Here is a 19,634-nt window from a genome sequence, read left to right as displayed (position 1 = left end):
TATTTCTCTTTTTCTCTTTCACAGTATTTACATCCCCTCTCTAAGGAACAGGTATGTAGCCATACTTTTTTTTTTTTTTTTTTTTTTTTGCTGTCTCTTTACAGGGCACTCTTTCCCTCCTGTGTTGTTTTCACATACGACACAAGCTATGCAGTCGAGAGAATAACCAGGTAGAATTTTTCATCCTGCACAACAGCCTCTTAAAACAACGAGAAGTAAACCCTGCTGTTGTTCTCATTTTTGATACCAACCTCCTCCCCCACTTCGGGAAGACAGCTGTTACAACAATGAAGAGCTGGAAGCAACCCTGGCTTCATCGGGTGCTTTGTGCCATGTTCTTTGAATAGATCTTATTGTTTATCCCTGCTCCTTCCGTCCTCTCCATCCCCCACCTCCCCGCAATCATGGCTTTCCCGGCTACTGCTCTAAAAATACGTGCCGGGCCACCTTCCCCTTCTCAGGCCGCCGTCACCCCGTCACCCCCTTCCTCAACCCCACGGCGATCTAAACTAGCTGTTTTTTTTTTTTTTTTTTTTTTGGGGGGGGGGTCTTTTTTAGGCAGCGTTTGCATGTCTCTTGCTCGATCATCAACTTTGGCCGAAGCGTGCACACGACCAGCCAGCAACACGTTAGCAGCAGCGCAGCCCTCCCCCGCCACACGGCCCTAAAAGGAAGTTTATACATAACGAGTAAAGACGGACACGCACCGAACCCGGGGGAGGGGGGCACTGACAGCCCCCCGCGCGCAGGCCACACGCACGCACGCAGAAGCGGCTGCAAGGCCCCCCCAACACACACACACACACAACCCCCCGCCGCCAGCCCTCACCTCCCCCCCCCGACTCGGCTTTGCCTCGGGGCCGCGGTGCCCGGCGGGTTGGGGGGGGGGGGAGGGGTGTCGCTGCACAGCCCGAAGCCGGAGGGGGGAAGGGGGCTGCGGCCTGGTCTCTTCCCCCCGCCCGCCGCCGCCTCAGCCAGGCCGGGCGGCCCTCACGCCCCGCGGCCGGCTACGGCCTCACCTCAAAGCGGCTCTTAGTGACCCCGTTCATCTCCCTCCGCATGGCGGGGCCGAGGCAGCGGGCGGGCGGGGCCGGCTCGGCAGGGGGAGGGGGGGGGGAAGGGGGCGCCGGGGCTCCGCGGCCTCCGCCCGCCGCCGCGGCGTCTCCTCCGGCCTCAACTTCAACCCAAAACAAAAACACTCCGCACCTGCCAGCAACGCGCGCGCTCATTGGCCGGCGCCGGGCACGGCGCGAGGCGCGGGGGGGGGGGGGGGGGGGGGGCTGCGCTCGGCGGGGGCGCGCGCGCCGCAGCGGCGGCTCGGGGCGGGGGGGGGGGGGGAGGGGGCGGTGCCTCTGCCCCCCCCCCCGGTGCCGCGCGCCGCCTGTGGCTCCCCCCTCCCCCCCCCCCCGCCGCACGCACCTACCCCGCAGGCCGCCGCGCCCATCGCGCCGGGGGGGGGCGGGCGGGGAAGCGACGCCGCAACGCGCACCCGCAGGTAAGGGGGGGGGATGAGAGTCCTCCCCGTCCGCGGTATATCCGGGGGGGGGGGGGATGCGAGGGTGGTAACACCCCCCCCCCCCCGCGGTGGTGCTGCGGGAGGGGCTGCCGGAGCCCTGCTCTCCTCCCCCCCCCCCCCCCCCCGCAGCCAGCGCGGCCCGGGGCGGGGGGGGGGGGGGGGGGGGGCGCGTCCCGCTCCCCTCCCCGCCCCCTTTCCGGGAGGAGCAAGCTGGGCGCCGACGCCGGCCAATCACAGGCCGCTGCCGTGACGTCACGGTGAGGTCACTCCCGCGGGAAAATCGAGCGTGGAGCTGGGCGCCCCCGACAGCTTTCCGTCACTCGTGAGCGGCCCGCCAGGGCGTGTACCGCTGCAACGGGCTCTGCGGCAGGCGCGCCCCCAGGGGTGCGCAACGGTTCCCACAAAACATACGACCTCTTTATCAAAGAGATTTATTTGCATGTAAATAAACATGTTCTTTGCAATATTTCCAAAAAAGTTGAAAGTACACTCTACATCAAAAAAGAATGAAAAAGTAGCCAGAATTATTTACATGGTTGCCCACAAAAAAAAAAAAAAAAGCAAATTTCAAGACACATATTTACATAATGACCATTTAGGAAAGAACCATTTTCTTTTAATCTCAGATAGAGAAATTGAGATTAAAAGGTTTGGTTTTTACTCTGTTTACACATTTATCTTTCCAATACTGAAAGATGTAAAATATCGTAGAGAATAAGCAAAAATATTTTTAAAATAAAACATTTGTAAGAGACCAAGCATTTACATGTAAAATGTCTGTATAATATCAACAGGTGTACCTCATCTCTAATCAATGCAATAGAAGCATCATGCAACTGTTGCCTGACTCCAGTATATCTTTTTCTCACATGATATAAAATGAATGGGGTAACAAAGGGGAAAGGGTACAGTGCATCAAAACGGATCAAAAAGCTTATTACCTGCTATGACCACAGTTCAGGACTCTGTTTCTCTTGCAGCACTTGGTGTCACAGAGGCTTAGAGAGGATGAGACTTTGTTCCCTGTACTTCTGTAGGTGTTCGTGATGCCCACCTTTTGCAGGAGAAATTTAGAATATTGAACTTTGGTCTTGGGCAAGCAGAGAAGGAAACATGTTCAGCTCTTTCATTTAAAATACATTTATGTATTAATTATGAAGCTGAACAGTATTTAACTTTTAATGTCTGTTTCATATTGGTAAAACATCACTCCAATTAATGACAAGTGTCCAGCAAACCATTCCTTGAAATCCCCAGTCCTGATTCAACTTTGTAAGAGTGCTGCTTTTGAAGGCTGCTTATACCTTCACACAACCCAGAGCAGTTCAAAGGGCTCTTTTAAAACAAAGCAACTTAAAATGACAGGAACAGAATTTAAAGAGATGACAACCTGTTGGAGTCTGAACAGGTATTATTTCCAAGATGCAGCTGCTGTAGCAGGGTCTCAAAGATGTAAGTCATCTGGTGTTGTATTCCTTACATCCTCTTCATAGACACCCCACAGTCATATAATTCTGATGCTGCATAAGATGTCATTTGCTCCAGGTTTAGACTTTATTTACTACTTTTTTTATCATCTCTGCACATGAATATGGGAACATTTGTGAGAAGGAAACTATTGTATGCAGATCACTAGGAGCATAGGCTGAAGGTTGGAAAATACAAGAATGGAGATGTCTCCAAAGTTTGGGGTGGATTTGGAGAAATTCATGGCTCCTGCACTGGACAGGAACCCTGGAATTAAGCTGAAGACTGGAAAAAAGAGGTGAAAAATCCCTACAATTTATTGAATAGTTGCTGTTCTGCTGAAAAGACATCTGACTTGCTATGGCTTTTAACAAGCCAGAGAAGAAAATGCTTGTCTGGAGTATTACTGGGGTCAGATTGTAAGCATGATTGGAAATTTCAGTGGTTTAGAAGAAACTTAAAGCCTTGACATGTTTTCAGACCACATCCCCATATACAAAGTATAATCTCTTCCCCATGGGTGAAATCCTGGCCTCCAGAAATCAATGGCAAAACTCAATGGGAGCAGGATTCTGCCTGGTACAAAACTCAAAGGAGATGGGTTCACAGAACTCTTTCTTGATTTCCCACTTTTCCTCTTGGGCAAAACAGCTTTAATTGCTTTTAAAAATAGAATATCTTCCTCCTCAGTCTCTTTCCTTTCAGGGATCAAGATAAAATCATAGAGGACAGCAGAATCATGTTCTTAAGTCCGGCCAAAAAGGGAAAATCCGTCATTTAAGGAAAACACTGCTTCTGCTGCAATCTTTATCCAGATGAACCAGTTAGGGTCTGTTTTTCCAGCAGCGAAAGTGCATGCTAACACCAGGACATGAATGACTCACACTGCTAGACTAACACCTCCCAGAGAGAGAAGGGAATGCTTGTGTGCATTACCAGAATTACTATTTGAGAAGTGTACTGCAAGTTAAAAGGGGGAAGAAAAAAAAAAAAACAAAAAACCTGTAAGCATTTCAGCAACAGAAACAGATTGAGAAAATAAGGTCCAATTTTTTAACCATGAATGCACACTAGTTGTCCTATCAATATTAATGAAATTATTCATAGTAGATAAATTAAGCATAGTTCTAAAGTGTTTGCAGAATTGGGTCTTGTGCGCAGCTTATAAACTCTGTCTCTTTACAAATGCAGCATCAGGGAATTCCGGGGAAATTGTTTGCTAGGCTTTCAAGGAAGCAATGCTCAGATTAAGACAGTGGTGGCCCTTTTTAAATTTAGTTTTGTTCCAATGCATGCTGGAATTTTACTAACTTCATCAAAGCTACAGTGGCTGCACATGTGCAGAGCCTTCCAAAACCATAGGTTCTACCCAAATTGCCAAGTTCCTTTGGGCTCTGCCATCATACAATTAAAACAGAGACTGTTTGAAAACAAGCAGCATAAGGCGTTCAAATACGGACATAAGTAAATAGCTAAAATGAAAGAAAAGTCAAACATAAGACAGCTACCCTTCATCATTTTGACCTAGAATAAAATGCTGATACTCATCAGAACACAGTGCCTGATTTTGCTGAGTGGCCCCATCAGAGGAAGATCAAGTTCCTCAGCAACACTCCAAATCAGGCACTGAATGAAGAAGTGCCACAAAAATAAAAACAATTAAAAAGCATCTTTTTCTTCCAACCACCCTTTTAAAAAGAGTAAAATCCAACCCCAAAACATGCCCTAAAATAATTAGCTTAAAAATTCCTAAAAACAAGATTAACTTATTCTGAAGGGGAAGAGGGGGCAGAGGAAGTCAGATTCTCCCAGAATAGCCTAGTTTGTTTGCACCAGTTTGGGGTCTGCTCACACACTGACACGCATATTTAGCTTTATGCCTGTTATTTTTAACAGGACTATTAATACTTCTAAATTAAAAAAGAGTGTAAGTATCCACAGAACCAAGGCCACAGTCAGGAACCTGGCTTGCCATATGGAGCTTCTGGACACAGCCAGAGATCGGCACTCACACGTGTTCCATTCAGACTTTTGAGATCCTTGGAAATACTTCTCTTAAGACACATCTCTTAAGAATCAGTGTGGCAGTTATGCAATAAATGGTTCTTTTCATCTCTAAAACCTGCAGGTCCTGCATTCAGCTCATCTTTTAAAATATTTCAGTATCTTTTAAAGATACTAAGAAAATTAATTTCCAATTAGAGCAACATCCATGAGATCGTCGTCTTCTTCTCCAATCAAAAACTCAGGGCTAGCTCGAGATGGTCGCTCAGCTGAAATGATAGCACTGCTTGTCATGGAGAGAGATTGATCAGCTGAAATTGGGGATTTAGACCAACTCTCTGGCTTAATGCTGTGAGATTTCTTCTTGTCTCTGTCTTTATCACGATCCCGATCTCTATCCCTGTCTTTGTCTTTCACTTTTTTCTTCTCTTTTTTGTGCTTCTTATGTTTTTCTGAGCTATATTCAGGCAAAGGCCTAATGCCATCATCAGAGCTGGGGCTGTTCTGATAGGATTTCTCAGCTATGGAAGAGCCCGACTCACTCTCACTGTCTATGTTTTGGGGAGTGTATGCTGGTGACTTACTGTGGCTGGGAGAGCAGCGTTCATGTTTTGGAGTAGACCCACTGATTAGAGGGGATCCATAGCTTTTGGAAGAAGCCATCTGAGGCCTTAAGCTATCCCCACCTCCTTCCCCAGGTTTCTGCAAAGTTACTTTGGCTTTAATACTAGGAGAACCACCATCATGCTTGCTGATGATAATTTTGGCCACTCCAGTGCTTCCAACATTTTTGGAATCTGAAGTCTTCTTGGAAGAGTCGACAGATCCTCCAGAAACAGAAACTTTAGATTTCTCTTTGTCACTCTTCTCACGTTTGCCCTGGAACTCACCTCCTGACATACTGTGTTTGGAGGACATAGTATGGCTCGAGGAATTGGAACTTGGCCCCATTTGCCCATCCATTGGGTCTTCACCACCAGGCCCGCTAGTGACAACCCCATGTTTAAGTTTGTCTATGACTGCAGTTAGAGATGGCTTCTTGTTTCTGCTAGGAGACTTGCCTTTGGAACTTCCATGCTGATTTTGGGATGAAGACATGGAAGACCCACTAGATGAAAAGGAAGATGAAGATGCTGTAGAAGAGTTTGATGAAGGAGGTGGTTTCTGAGACATAGACCCAGAGGATCCCATTCCTGAAGAGGATTTCATACTTGAGCTTGATCCAGTCCCAGACATATGGGAGCCTCCAGAACCTGAACTTATAGGTGACTTTGCTTTAGATGATGGGGGAGTACCTGGAACAGGTTTCATGGGAGAAGCAAGCTTGTCAGAACCTCCTGAGGGTCTAGAATGAGATGGAGAGATGTTTGGTTTACTCATAGAGGGGTTCATAAGTGATGATGGCTTTCCTTGAGGTTTCATCTTGGTACTTCCAGAACCGCTGCTGAGGCCATGTTTGGTGATGGGGGAGGATCCAGGCTTTCCCATAGACTGAGCTGAGCTTTTGGACTGACCTGAACCTGAGCCACCTTGGCTCGAGTATAGGCTGCTGCTCATCTTTGAACCAGAAGACCCTTCTGATTTGCTTTTAATTTTGCCTGAGGTTGAAGAGGAAGAGGAAGAGGAGGAGGAGGAAGAATGGCTATGATGGCTTTTGCTGCTGGAGGAGGTGACAGAGCCACTACTCGTATACTGGCCATGTGAAGATGGTTTGCCAACAGTCACTGTTCCTTTTGGAATCTGAATTGTGATTTTTGGAATAGGAGGAGTAGCTACACCAGGAGGAGTCTGAGATCTGCCTGAACTCCCAGGAGATTTGGACCCACCTGTGCTTGCAGGTGGGGTGAAAGGCCTGTTTGATGAACTATGAGATGGAGATTTTCCATCTGTTTCCTGCTTCTTACGCTTTGGAAGTTTCTCTTTACTTTTACCATCACTGGATGGAGTCCGGCTGCGCTTCCCTGGCTTCCCATCTAGCCCAGGACCTGCCATATTACTTCCAGAACCATTGCCTTCCTTTACCCGTTTCTGAGACTTTTCTTTCCCCAAATCCCCTGTATTTAATAAAGGGCTCTGACCACCACTGTGATGTTCCATGATGTCAGAGGACCCCAGTGCTTTGCTTGCAGCTGCAATAATACTAAAATCCACCGTATCAGACTGATTACTCCCCTTAAATTTATTTTCTCCCCCATCACCCCCTAACACTTGCACCCCCAACGTACTTAGAGCCTGGGGAGTATAGCCTTTGAAATCATCAGTGTCTGCACTCTGACTACTCTCATCAAAGTACTCCTCCCCAAAACCACTTTGACTTTGACTGTTCAGCAAGTCAGGATTGAAATCTACCCCATCTGGAAAAAAATGGTTTGAAGAATCACTGTTGGGGCTCACAGCAGCATCTGCTATCAGGTCTGCTGGATCTGTGTATGGGTTCTCACTATTGTTCGTCTGAAAAACATCTGGGTCAAAGAGGGCACTTTGTGAATGTCCTGAACTAGAAGAGTCTCTTACTGGAGTACCAATGGGTGGACAGTCCTCATTGGTGGTGGGTAGTTTGGAAGCCTCCTCTGCTATATCCGAAAGGATATCAGTAACATCGGCTCCAATGCTGTCTGAACTAGAAAGTCGAACCATTCTCTGAATACTGGGCTGCGAGTGAGGTATAGGCTGTGGGTATGTAGTAGGAGGAGTGCTGCATTGGCTAGGTGCTGGAGTAATATGAGGGGTGTCCAGGGTATCTGCAGTCATGTTGACATCAAAAATAGGATTCTGGGAGTCAACATCCATTGAAAAGAGCTCCCTCTGGAAATCGTCCTCAGTCTGATGCTTGGGCTTGTCTGCTGGGATGCGGGATTTTTTTTTCTTTTGCTTACTCCCCCCAGGGCCCATTTCCATTCTAGGGGAGCCAGAGGAAGAGTTCTGCCTTTCGAGAGGGCTGCTCCCATACAGAGTGGAGAAATCCTGAGGGGGATTCTCTTTAAGAAGGTTCATGAGCATGGGGTGGTTCTTGGTGTTGCTTGCTGGTGAGGATACTGGTGGTGGTGTGTGATGGGGAGGGGTTGGACTTGAGCCAATGGTAGACCCCACATTCCCTGTGATCTGCAACAAACTAGTGAGAATAGGGTTCTGAGACACTTTGCTGAAGTCCTCCCCATGGCCCACCGAGTCATGCCTCTCTTTCATGCTTATGCTCATATTAAACAAAGTAGTGATGGGCCCCCCAGGAAAAGTGTTTGTTGGGGTAGTGGTACCACTCATTGGGTTGCTGCCTGTGGTCATGCCATACCCTGGGCTGCTGGCTGGGGGAAGATTTTTCTTCACCATATCTTCTACTGTCTCTGCAATGAGTGACAAGGCTGGTGTGTCTGCCTGAATCGTTTCTGCTTTTCTACGAATTGCTCTCATGGTCACAGGAATGGACATACATCTGCAAAACATAAGACACAAATAGTTTAGAATGCATTTTACTGCCCTAAGCAACGTTCATTAAAGTAGTTTTAACAACTTCCTCAGAAAAGCAGCAGCCAAATGAGATAAGATGGTATTTCTCATTCTGGGGAGGGAAAACTAAAGGAAATGACAACTGAAAGAAATGCTACGGGTCTTCAACTAAAAGAAATGCTACGGGTCTTGGCCACAAGAGAGCAACATGTCCAGGCACTGTAAAAACTTTGCTATTCTATTTGTACTTATACTTATCCTGTCACACTCATCTAGCCATAAGAAAACGGTGCCTTTCTAAACTACCTTGCAAACACAAATACAGAGAGAATTAATCAAACAATTTATTCAATTATTAGTAACTGACAGATGATGACCTTGTATTAAAGCACAGGATGGAAACATGCAATCTGGGTTGTTACACTCATTCTGTTAAGGAACACCTTTGTCTAAGCTTAGGCAACCTCAGTTCCTGAAACCTTGTAAAGTGCAATGATAAAGCCACATCCCACTCAAGGTCAGCAAGCCTATGTTTAGAAAGAAAAATATGTATTCTCACTCAAGAGGTCTGTGTTGTGTACTGTTAACATTCTGCTGTATTCTGAATGCGTACAGTGGTGGCTGGTGTTGAGGAATTCTGATAAAAGGCCTGTGTAAAAGGCAAGCTGCAGGAAGCTCTTTTCCACCTTACAAGACCTTGAAAGCTATCAACTGCATGAAAAGGCATAAAAAGGCAGGTACCTCGGACACGCACATAATATCAGAGGTTAAGATTCGAAGTCGACAATATGATTTTCAGTAGGGCTCCAAGTTTTCCTCCCTTATGAAGAATCACTACAAAAATTCACTCAAATAAAGAGCAGTTCCAAAAATCAGTAGGATACTTATGAAATGGACACAGAGTTCATCTATGTGTTTCGGGGTACATTAAGCAATAAATGCTAGAAGTATCCCATACTAATCCCATGGTACTCACCAGGATTTTCTCTTAGAACTCAAAAAGCAGAAAGGAGAGTTAACCTGAGTACCTGGTCCCACAGGCATGGCACCAGACAGACTCAGAAGGTCTGAACCACCTCTTTCATTCTGGCACTGGTCTGCTAAGTGACCACAAATGCACCATTCAATCTGCCTGGCCCCAGTGAAATAAGGATAATGACAACTCATTCAAAAAATGTTCTGGATAAAAATCACCTATCTAGATAGTTAAACAGAGATCCTGGATTTGTTAATTCAGTTTTACAAGGGCCCTTACATTTAATAAGGGAAAACTACTAATTTCCAGATATTCAGATACTGATTTTAGCTGACACACTATATTGCTTCTGGGGTACTTTTGGAGCCTGTTTTGGTACTGCCAGTTCTCCTCCCCAAAGTTGAGTTTTCCGCAGGACGAAAGGCCTGGTGAAATATTACTGTAGGCATGTACAAGTAACAACAGCACATGTGAGCTACTGCGTTTTGGCTTATAAACAATACTCTAAACAAAACTACATGGCATCACAGAAAGATCTGGCTTACCTTTGAACAACTTTGGCAATGAAATCATCTGTACAGATAAGAGCATCAGACAGCCCTTTGTACAGCTTACAATTCACATGAGTAGAATCTTGCACATCCATTACAACTGAAAGACAGAAGGCATTTGGAATAGATGAAAATTCTGGTTACAGAGGGAGAAAACCCTGCCATTCTCTTTGTAATTATATGTATGCTTTTATTGAGTCCACTTACCACACACAAGAGAGTCATTCACAGGGTGCTGAAAAGACACACTAAAACAGGAGTCAGAGAGAGGACAAACTTCAAACTGCAGGATCCCAGGGGAATCTGGAAGACAAGGGAATTATTAAATTAAAGATCACAGGAAATGAACCAGAGGCACATGCTCAATACTCCCATATAGAGAAAAATAAAATGGTAAGAGAAAAGCAGTATCAGCATCCTATTTCTTATTCCCAAATCTGAGAAAATTACCCAGGGTTCCCTATCAATTACACATTAGATTCCACCTGATGTGGTACCTACCTTCTTTTAAAACTGTTCGCTTGACACAGCTGCCTATCAGTGTGTTGTAAGCCACCTGATGTCTGATCAAATTAAGGATGAGAGGAACCCGTCCAGGGTGCTGGAAGGCAATTTTGCTAATCAGAGTTCCTTGAAGACTTCTTCCATCTGGGAGAGGAGCATCTTTGTTCAGAAAGTAACAGTGCTGCTGTCCTGGAAGAGCCTGACAAACAATTCCTGCTTTACTCCAACTAATGCTGGATACAAGGCAAAACCAGACATCTAGGAAGGAAAGAACAGGCTCCAAATCCAAGCAATGTCAAGCCATCTTTCTGGCTGGAAATGACAAGATTGAATGAAGATACTTTCCTTTTACTAAATGACAAGCAGATCTGAACAAGCAAAACAGCACTCAGGCTCCTCAGAAGCAGTACTGCCAAACAGTATTCACTTCCCCCAACTAAATGAGTTTCATACAGTATAGAATCTCTTTTGAGAAAATAAAAATCCACTGAAGTCAATAGGAGATCTGTCATTGACTAACATTAAAAAAACAAGTTTTCTCCCAAAGTGTTATGATTTATTCAGTCACATATCAAAAATCAAAGCTAGAAGAAGGAACAGAACCTGGGAAGGCTAAATTCCATATCTCTGCTGTCACTACTGCAGCAGAGTCCATAGCCAGATCTTAATTGCTAATTCCATCCATCCAGGAGGACAATCTCATTATTTATAATAGCTTCTACCTGAATGATCCCAAAAACACGTAAAGCCCCTAAACTGCTCATCTGCAAGTCTAACTCCCTGGCTGTACAATATACTTACTGCATAGAAGCGCATATTGTGGTTTAAAGGTAGAGGATCAGCCTCCTTGGATAACTCAAATTGTGTGATCAGTTCATACAAGGGTACAAATGTTGGTGATGTATCAAACAATGGAATACCTGAGGAAACAAAATGGCACAGACTGATTGCACCTGGGACCTGGAAAGAGCTGATGAGCCATGAAATGAGTTACCACCTAGTTAAGGAAACTTATCCAGTTCTTACTGAAACCAGGACACAAAAACTTGAGTAGCTATTCTGTCATGCTTTATAAACATCAGCTTATTAGGAAAATTCTAGAAAGCATCTTTCTAACAGATGTGCAACCCACCTGTGCAGCCCTGAAGTTTCTGAATGAAAGCTCGAGATACTGGAATGGGTTGTGGGAACTTCAAGAAGAAACAAGCTGGCAGGTCCACACTGTTGGCACTGGTGATTGACGAGAAAGACGGTGTCCTAAAGATTGAGTTCATACAAATATTTATTAGGCGCAGAACATGACTTTGGCTTCTGCTTTGAGTGTCAGACATGCGTTTTACTGTTTGCTCAAATACAAACAGATTGTTTATGCCTTCTGGAAAATAATGGCACTCATCAAAAGCATTAAAACATGCCTGAAATACATGCTTCTCAGCCTAAAAATAGCATAAAAGTCACTTTATAATGCTATAACATCATGCAGTCATCTCTCCACTCTGACTTCAAAAGAGAACTGAATATTGAATTTGCATTTAAACAAGGTCACTGAGAAAGGCCTAGCAGATATGTCCTTTGCTTACCCTTTGCTGTCAACAGGATGAGACCCCATAATCAGTGGTGCAATTGGAAGTTTGTACATTGCCATAGTTCCCTCAACTGTTACTGAGGCATTCATACCCAAAGCCCGAGGAACTGCAAAAGGAAGCAAGAAAAAAATACCACAGGCTTTATGAGTTAAATTAAACTAGTAGAAATATATTACTTCCTCCATACAGTACAGTTTTCAGTGTTCACCATTAACACCTAAATGGACTACAATCATACCAGTTACACTACCGGCTTTTTTCACTCCTTACACAGAATGTCTACAGCATAAATCTTAAAATATGTTTCAAATAGATTTGTAAGTTTGTATTATGCTCTTTACAAAGCAAAATAATTAATGAATTTGAACAATTTCACCCTATCCTTTCTCCAGAGCAATCTCCTTTTTAATAGGTGCTTGGTTTTGTCATTTTAGCAAATGAGATGTCTGCATACACACAAGGAAACTGATCCTTCAGTAAGATGGCACAAGCACAAGTATTCTCACAATAGAACAGATCTCATGTGTACCATGAAACCCCAGGCAAAAGGATTCAACTGCAGGCTGAGTCATCCAGGTTCACTGGTACTAGTCCCTGTCAAATTCCAGAAGAGCCATGAGGTTCAAGAGGGTCAGCTGAGCCAGCATTTACAGACATGCTTATTAAACCCATATTTTCTGTACTCAGCTTATGATTTTCCTGTATTCGAGGTGACAGCAGAGGGGAGCTAGACTGCTAGAAATCTGCTTTCTGCTCTCCTTCAAGCAGAAGTAGTCATACTAGCTTCTAAAGGTGACCTACCATTGTTCTCATGCAAAACAATGGGGGCTCCAGTGCCTTCTTCAAATAAATCATATGGCGAGACATAATACTTGAGATTCATCAGGAGACCTGTGGGGGAAAGGCTTATAAATAAGCATCCTGGTGACACAAGTTACCCAACTATTATTAACTCTTGTAACATTAAATTTGCAATGTAACAAAGAACATGTTGGGCAGAGTTGCCAGCACACCTTGAAAGAGTTATTCGCCTCTGCCAAAGGCACAGATACTGCCATCTCCTATAGGATTACTATCTGTGGTGGCTTCATAAATAAAAGCTGTCTTTCTGGATCATAAGGAACTTGCACATATTAAGCCTCTTTTACTTTGATTAGTTTCTTCCATTATTAGCATCAGTTAACGTAAAACTACCATCCATAAAGGAGATACTGAACAAAGCCAATTTCACATAGAAAATCCACATTTTTTTTTCCTTTTTAAAATGTTTATCAAAGATACCTCCACTCCTGGGGGTGAGATAGCCAACACTGCCACGAAGAATCTTGTCGAGGGGATTTGCATTGGTGGCTTGCCTGCAAGAGAGGCAGTCACAGGTCTGTAACAAGCCAGAGCCATAGTTGAAGCCAAAAATCATGGGTTGATGACAATCTAAGATTTTAGCTCAACACATACACGCTGCTCAGTAAACAGATCTAGCTATCTTAAATCTCACACTGCAATGGGCAAAATAGAAGCTACTTTACTTTGTAAAGCATGGATGATTTATCCTCTGAATCTACAGTAGTAAAAGATGACCAAGTGTTTTTCAGTTTCTTACTGTAGAACAACTTGTTACCACTAATCTATCTAGTTGCAAACTGCTTTTTTTCCCCCCCTTTTTAAACTGAATTTTGTAGTTAAAAAGGTAAATTCCTGGTAAATTCCAAGAAGCTCTGAGCAATTTTTCTATCACTCTGTATCACTCCCTGGCTTGCACAGGCCTTCTGAAACCTCGGCACTGAAGTTAGCAATAATGTCAGAATACATAGGCACTGATGAGCCATCAGCTCATGGATACTTCCCTATGGTTAGAACCAGTCAATATGATGTGGTACTATTAAGAAAAAACAAACATCAACAAGACATACAGATGTTCTTACCAATACATCCCTGCCATTTTTGAGAGATCCAGCTCCAAGGACTGGAGAGCTAAGTACATTTTGGTTTTAAGTTTGCTGGAAAAAGAAAAATTAAAAATTAAAATGAGTTGTGCAATGAAATCCAATTACAGAAATACTGACTGACAAGCTGCAATACTTTCCATCAGATCAAGCATTTAGAAGTTTTAACTTTTCATTCCCACTTCAAACTAAATCCTCGCTACCCACTGCATGCACACACAAATCATGTTGATGGAGTCAGGAAGATCACACACAATGGAAAATTAAGCACAGAAATAAAAGCTTGTAGATTTTATATATGTGCATGTAATAAAATACAACAGTCTAGACTTACTTGTCTCCTGGCAACTTATACAGGTTCACAAGCCCCCTTAGATGTTTAGAAAATTCATCAAAATTTTTCTCTCTAAAAGGAGAGGGAAAAAGGTAATATGAATTCATATTCATAGCAGATGACATTTTATTTTTAAAAGTTACATTAATACAAAAATGAAGTCACAAAAGAACAGACTTTTGTTACAAGAAAGCTGTAAAAACACGTTCTTTAAATGATCCAGGTTTAATGTTTCTGCAAGATATCACACTATGGCTTCCAAGTCCACATGCATCGCAGTCTGAATCTGGCATATCTGAACCTAAGCCAGAAATCCCCCTGGAGAAGTACAAAGACTTTGGGAGGAAGGCACAGTTAGCAAACTGCTTGGCATTTCCAGGCATGAAATAGCACCAGCTGAATAATGCAAAGACAAACCCGTCTGAAAATACAACTATTGCTACTCACCTCAAATGTTGCACCAATTCTGGACAGCTCTAAAAAGGGAAAAATATAGAACTGTATCAATATCAAATGTAGTAATCTCAGCCTTTGTGCAGCACTGTGACTGCAAAATATTAGGACAGTGACATTTCTAAGGATCAGCTTCTGATGAGAAGAAACACTTACAACTACGCATTGGTATGGTTCTAGTTCTGCTTGACAACCTCCTCTGGGAGAAATTCAAACAATATCATATCCTATTAAATAAATAACTTGGAATAAAGTTTCAAAATAGTGAAGCCTTAGTTTGAAAACCTCTGATCTTTTATAAATGCAATAAGAATGGCCTCATTTGCAGAAGAGGAGCTATGGCAATACAAAATCCAAGTGCAAACTGCCATGTATGCGGAGGAAAAAAACAATGCTATTTTCTTTCAGGACCTTAGCTGTATGCTTCTAGGTTTTAGTGTTTTCCATTCACAGAGCTAAGTCTTATAAGATTAATTTCCCTCTCCTTCTCCAAGAAATAAAATTCCTCACAAACAAAACAAGTAACTTCCTAAGCAATTTTGCCAGTAATGATGCTACTCATAAGAAAATAAGGACTCTCAGCAGAACAGTCCTCGCACACATGCACTGCATTGATCATCAGATAAAAGCATAAGAACGGACTACTCCACGGAGGTTTTGACTTTCCACTAGAACAAGCAGTAAAGTTGTTAGGCCTAGATGAATGTTCAGTATAATCCATTTCCTCTGTTCATACAGAAGGGAACTAAAACAGCAGTTCCAAAGACAAAAAGGTATCACTCTCATCTTTTTCAGTAATACATACCACAGGATTTTCTCCATGGTGAGCCACTTTGACATCACACAGCAGCCCTGTAGGATCTAACTGGACTTCCACATAGAACATGTCTGAAGTGATGTAACATTCAGTGCCATTTGCACTAAGGTGAGATCCAAGGCTTACATACAAAACAAAACAAAAATTGCTATGAGATGCACACAAAAAACAATCAAACCAGCAGTGAGATTATGATGTGTACAGATAAACAAGAAATATCTTTGCCATAAAATAAAGAAGACAACCTACCCATTTTGTCTAGCTATAGACTCTAAGCGATCTGTCATAGCAGGCAGAGAAGATACTAGATGGAGAAAGCAAAAAGGAAAGCTTAGTGAAATGATTCAACATTTCCCCAGGAATGAGACATCAGCATTAAAAGCAATCTCAACAACTTACTCCCAGGTGTTCTCATACCTTCAAACATGCAGTTATACATACTATCAACATCCAAATTTCAGGCAGAACAATTTGTGAAGAGAAAAATAGACATTCTCAGAAATACAAAGATAGAATGGATTTTCTTCTGCATTCCAGACAAGGGAATTCAGGTATGGGCATTTACAATAAAAATAACAGGCAATCTTGAATGATACTGAATGGTAACAGATAAGCATGCTTATGTAAATGTGACTACACATACATTAAGAACACTGAGATGCATGTTAGCAACAACCTTGCTTGCTTTTATGATGCCGAATGTTTCCACAGCGTATCATTGCTAAGCAGTACATAAAGTGCATGCACAGAACATACCAACCTTTTAATGCCTTCTGCAAAGTCTCCAAACAGCTCACCAGATGTTGGTGCCCCCCAGAGTTGATCACAACTCGCTTTTCCTTAGTCAGAAAGGAGGAAAAAAAAAATCTTTTGATGTATCACTCATTGAGAGGGAATTACTGCAATTTTTGCTCTGTCAGATCAGGTTTATTCAGGTAATTAAAGGCAGATTAGATTTCATCCCCAAATTACATCCTCATTTTGATTCTTATATGACAACAGTATCCATTTTAGAAACAAGTAACAAAGGCAGACCTGGAATTGATTTTGTTCTTTAAGCAATTTGCTCATCCGGAAGAACAGACTGTAATAACTTTTTAATAGGTGTAAGCTTAGAGTTATATAGGAGGAGACAAGAAAAGTAACCATACAGGCAAACTTTTAACGCCTCAAAACAATATATAGAGAAACCTTTGATGTAGTTCTCTCCTGCCTTCTGTTCCTCCCTACCCCCACCCAGAAATCAATGTTTCAGAACCACATTTGACTAAACCAACACTGAATTCTGAACACCACTGAAAAGGGAGCAAATCGCTTAACAAAAGAAAACACCTCAAAACAGCAAGTGGTAGAATGGTTAAGGCTTCTCGCCACCAGTTCAAACTGTCAAGTTTTACTCTCTTCCTGGACTTGAAATAACAGCTGCCCACTGTCAATTAGGCTGTAAAGTGAGAGGCTGTAACCAGGGAAGGCAAAGGCACTCCAGGCAGACAGGACATGTGCATCACTCCCCTGCACACTGCTGGGTTGAGAACTGGCATGCCTCAATGACAGTGGCCCAACAGGAAGCCGAGGTTTGGACAAGAAGTAAAGCACTTTGAAGAGATCTAACAAACCAACAATTATTGCTAAAGATACTCCTAAAACTCTCCTGCTCAGATTCCAACAGTCCTCACCATGACTTGACGGACTAGCTTCATGGTTTCTGTCCAAGGTCTGTTTTGGTTAAACTTTGCATGAAGTCTTTCTAAGAGAGAACTCATCTTATTCAGCTTCTCCACCTCTATAAGACAAATCATAGGACAAAATTCAGAAAAGAGAGAACTAGGTAATATTTAAAGTTTTACAAATAGAACAAGTGGGCAGTCGTAATGAAAACACTTTCCATTTTTAAGCTAAACATGATTTCACAAAACTTACCTACTGCTGATTTTTCACTGGGACCTAGACCTTACAGGTACATAACGTTAAGGATATATCACTAATTATTAAAAGCTAGAGGATCATCAAAGGTCTAAGGGTCTGTTGGGAGAAGTTCTGCATGGACTCTAAATGAGATGGTTCCAGATGATTAAATTCTGGTATAACAGTAATATGTCAGGGCACTCTTTTGGGACACAGCATGGCTTAAAGATGTGCTGAAGCTACCTAAGGGAGGACAAGGAGTAGGCAGTGTAGAAAACAATGCATCAGCAAACTTTCAAAGAACAGAGGTTAAGCTTTCATCTTTTGGCTTTTCTAACTCCCCAACTTCCTGCATCGTAAAGATCTTCCCCAAACCCTTCATCTCCTAATCAAATCAATCTAACTACCAGCGCTTCAGCGGGTCAAAACTCTCTGACCAGCCATATTCTCATCCACGCCCTGCTAGCCCAAGACCCAAGGACTGGTGTCTTTGTGCTGTTCTGGAACCAGTGTATGGCTCCATACACTGTGATGCAACAAAGCAATTGATGACCTGCTTTGCTCTGCCTTCAAGAGTGCTTCACAAATTGGTACCAGACTGGAATCTAGTCAAGCCTTACAAAATGCTTGTCATGTTCCAGAGATTTCCTTCTATTAGGTGCGGTTTTATAAGCTCATTTTCCTGTATTTTAGAAAGTTCCACTGTTACGAAAAATCTCTCTTTGATAAGAGGTGGGAGACAGTGACACTGACTGTGCAGAAAACTAGCATCAGACAGATTAACTAAAAAAATCCAAGTCGAAATAGTGTCTTTTTCCCCAATACCTAATAAAAAACATACAAAAAAGAATGGGAGCTTCAAGGGTGCTATAATTTTGCATTTCTTTTGCTATCTAGCAGACAGATGTTTCAACAGTTGCATTCTTTGAAAAGCCCAACAGACATCACTGCCAAAATCAACCTCTCATTGGCACTGCAGGGTCCAAGGCAAACACAAAGGCTACAAAACTAACTGCCATGGTGTGCAACCCTGCAAGGCCTCACCTCGAAACTCTGTAGGGCTTGTTCTCATGATCGACGCATGAACAGTCCACTGAATTAGTACTGACCCACCCCAGTGTAAAACATAACTAAATGCTTGTTAGATGTTTCCCGGCACTTTATACATCTCAGCTGCATTAGAGACGGGGATTTTTGCCAGACTTCAGCGTAGTTAGAGTTTCACTTGGGTATTTGCCTTTATTTTCTTCAAAAATGGAACAAGCCCTGCAGCCGGCACGAAGGCCCAGGCGGCCCGGCACGGGGAGCCCCGAGCGGTGCGTTAGATCCACGACGGCGGGGCCGCCACCCCGACCCCCGCACCGTGGAGACACCGGGAGCCCCTCGCCGGGCGGCCGAGCCCCGCGGCTCCTCACAGGGCCGGCCCGGCGCCGCAGCCGCGCCCCTCAGGCGGCACTCACCCTCGGCGCCGCCCGGCGCCGCCTTCATGGCGCGGGCGGGGACGGGCGGCCCGGGGCGGCGGCCTCGCGTCGGGCAGGCGGCTGGGCGGGCGGCGGCGGCGGCCGGGCCCTCCGCGCCGGCCTCACTCGGCGGCGGCCGCCGCCATCCCAACGGCCGCAGCTGCGAGGCGGGCGCGCGGCGCTGCCCGACCTCTCGCGAGACCGCCGCCGCGTCCTCTCGCGAGAGCCACGGTATGCGCGCACCGCCGAGATCTCGCGAGATCGGAGGGCGGGGTGGAAGGGGTGGCCCGGGGAGCGCGGCGTCCCCCCGCGGCGCTGCCCGGCCGGGCCCGGCGCCGCGGTCCCCTGCTCGGTGACCCGCCTTGACGGCTCCCTCTGGGAGATCTACCTGCCGGGCGGTGGAGCTGGCTGCCTCACCCCCAGGCCGCGGCGGCTCCGCGCGCCCGGGCCGGCGGGTGGCCGCCGTGCCCGCATCTTCCCGCGGCAGCGGCTGCCCGTGCGGGGAAGCGGGGCGATAGCGCCGCGTTAAGCCCGGTCACTTCAGTGCCGGGCGAAGAAACCCCCGCCTGTGACCAGCCAAACGGGGGCGGGTGTTAAGAAACCGCGGGACTGCTGTGAAACCTCTCCCCTGAGTTCCGAGCCAACTGCAGAGCGAGGGCCCGGCCGTCTCCCCC

At 44.7% G+C, this 19,634-nt stretch overlaps 2 protein-coding genes across 5 annotated transcripts in view; both read right to left on the bottom strand.

The window, feature by feature from the left end:
* FBXL20 (F-box and leucine rich repeat protein 20) overlaps nucleotides 1–1,518 on the bottom strand; it is a 46,074-nt gene extending 44,556 nt beyond the window's left edge. For 2 of the 3 annotated variants that reach the window (XM_062595840.1, XM_062595842.1), the window contains exon 1: nucleotides 1,020–1,197. In XM_062595840.1, coding sequence (XP_062451824.1) covers nucleotides 1,020–1,061 — 42 coding nt within the window. In that variant the 5' untranslated portion in view covers nucleotides 1,062–1,197. Of the gene's footprint in view, nucleotides 1–1,019; nucleotides 1,198–1,423 lie in introns of those variants that run through there. The other variant, XM_062595841.1, reaches the window with a different exon arrangement.
* A 459-nt stretch (nucleotides 1,519–1,977) lies between these two features.
* Nucleotides 1,978–19,000, bottom strand: MED1 (mediator complex subunit 1). 2 transcript variants are annotated; one of them, XM_062595755.1, is made up of 17 exons: nucleotides 18,961–19,000; nucleotides 17,272–17,378; nucleotides 16,356–16,434; nucleotides 15,845–15,899; nucleotides 15,584–15,716; nucleotides 14,773–14,801; nucleotides 14,326–14,397; nucleotides 13,971–14,045; nucleotides 13,330–13,403; nucleotides 12,850–12,939; nucleotides 12,043–12,154; nucleotides 11,595–11,719; nucleotides 11,264–11,382; nucleotides 10,460–10,661; nucleotides 10,166–10,261; nucleotides 9,953–10,058; nucleotides 1,978–8,417 (listed from the first exon to the last, which is right to left on the bottom strand). In XM_062595755.1, the coding sequence occupies exons 1-17, from the start codon at nucleotides 18,986–18,988 to the stop codon at nucleotides 5,171–5,173; spliced, it is 4,749 nt and encodes a 1,582-aa protein (XP_062451739.1). In that variant the 5' UTR covers nucleotides 18,989–19,000; the 3' UTR covers nucleotides 1,978–5,170. The 2 variants fall into 2 exon arrangements, with proteins under 2 accessions (XP_062451739.1, XP_062451740.1); XM_062595756.1 differs by lacking the exon at nucleotides 18,961–19,000 and adding an exon at nucleotides 18,545–18,603.
* Between the last annotated feature and the right edge of the window lie 634 nt (nucleotides 19,001–19,634).

This window comes from Rhea pennata, chromosome 26, assembly GCF_028389875.1.
Source record: "Rhea pennata isolate bPtePen1 chromosome 26, bPtePen1.pri, whole genome shotgun sequence".
Classification (NCBI taxonomy): domain Eukaryota; kingdom Metazoa; phylum Chordata; class Aves; order Rheiformes; family Rheidae; genus Rhea; species Rhea pennata.
The sequence above is the reverse complement of the archived record's forward strand: the minus strand, read 5'-3'. Positions and strand labels throughout refer to the sequence as shown.

Bases quoted from the DNA above. Each gene is read 5' to 3' on its own strand.
- MED1 (XM_062595755.1), bottom strand. From the start codon at position 18,988: ATGAAGGCGGCGCCGGGCGGCGCCGAGG. The intron at 14,398-14,772 runs GTGAGTAGCAAT...CTCTCCTTTTAG, and splicing joins GAATTGGTGCAACATTTGAG to AGAGAAAAATTTTGATGAAT. The intron at 8,418-9,952 runs GTAAGCCAGATC...TATGTTTTGCAG, and splicing joins ATTGCCAAAGTTGTTCAAAG to ATGTATGTCCATTCCTGTGA.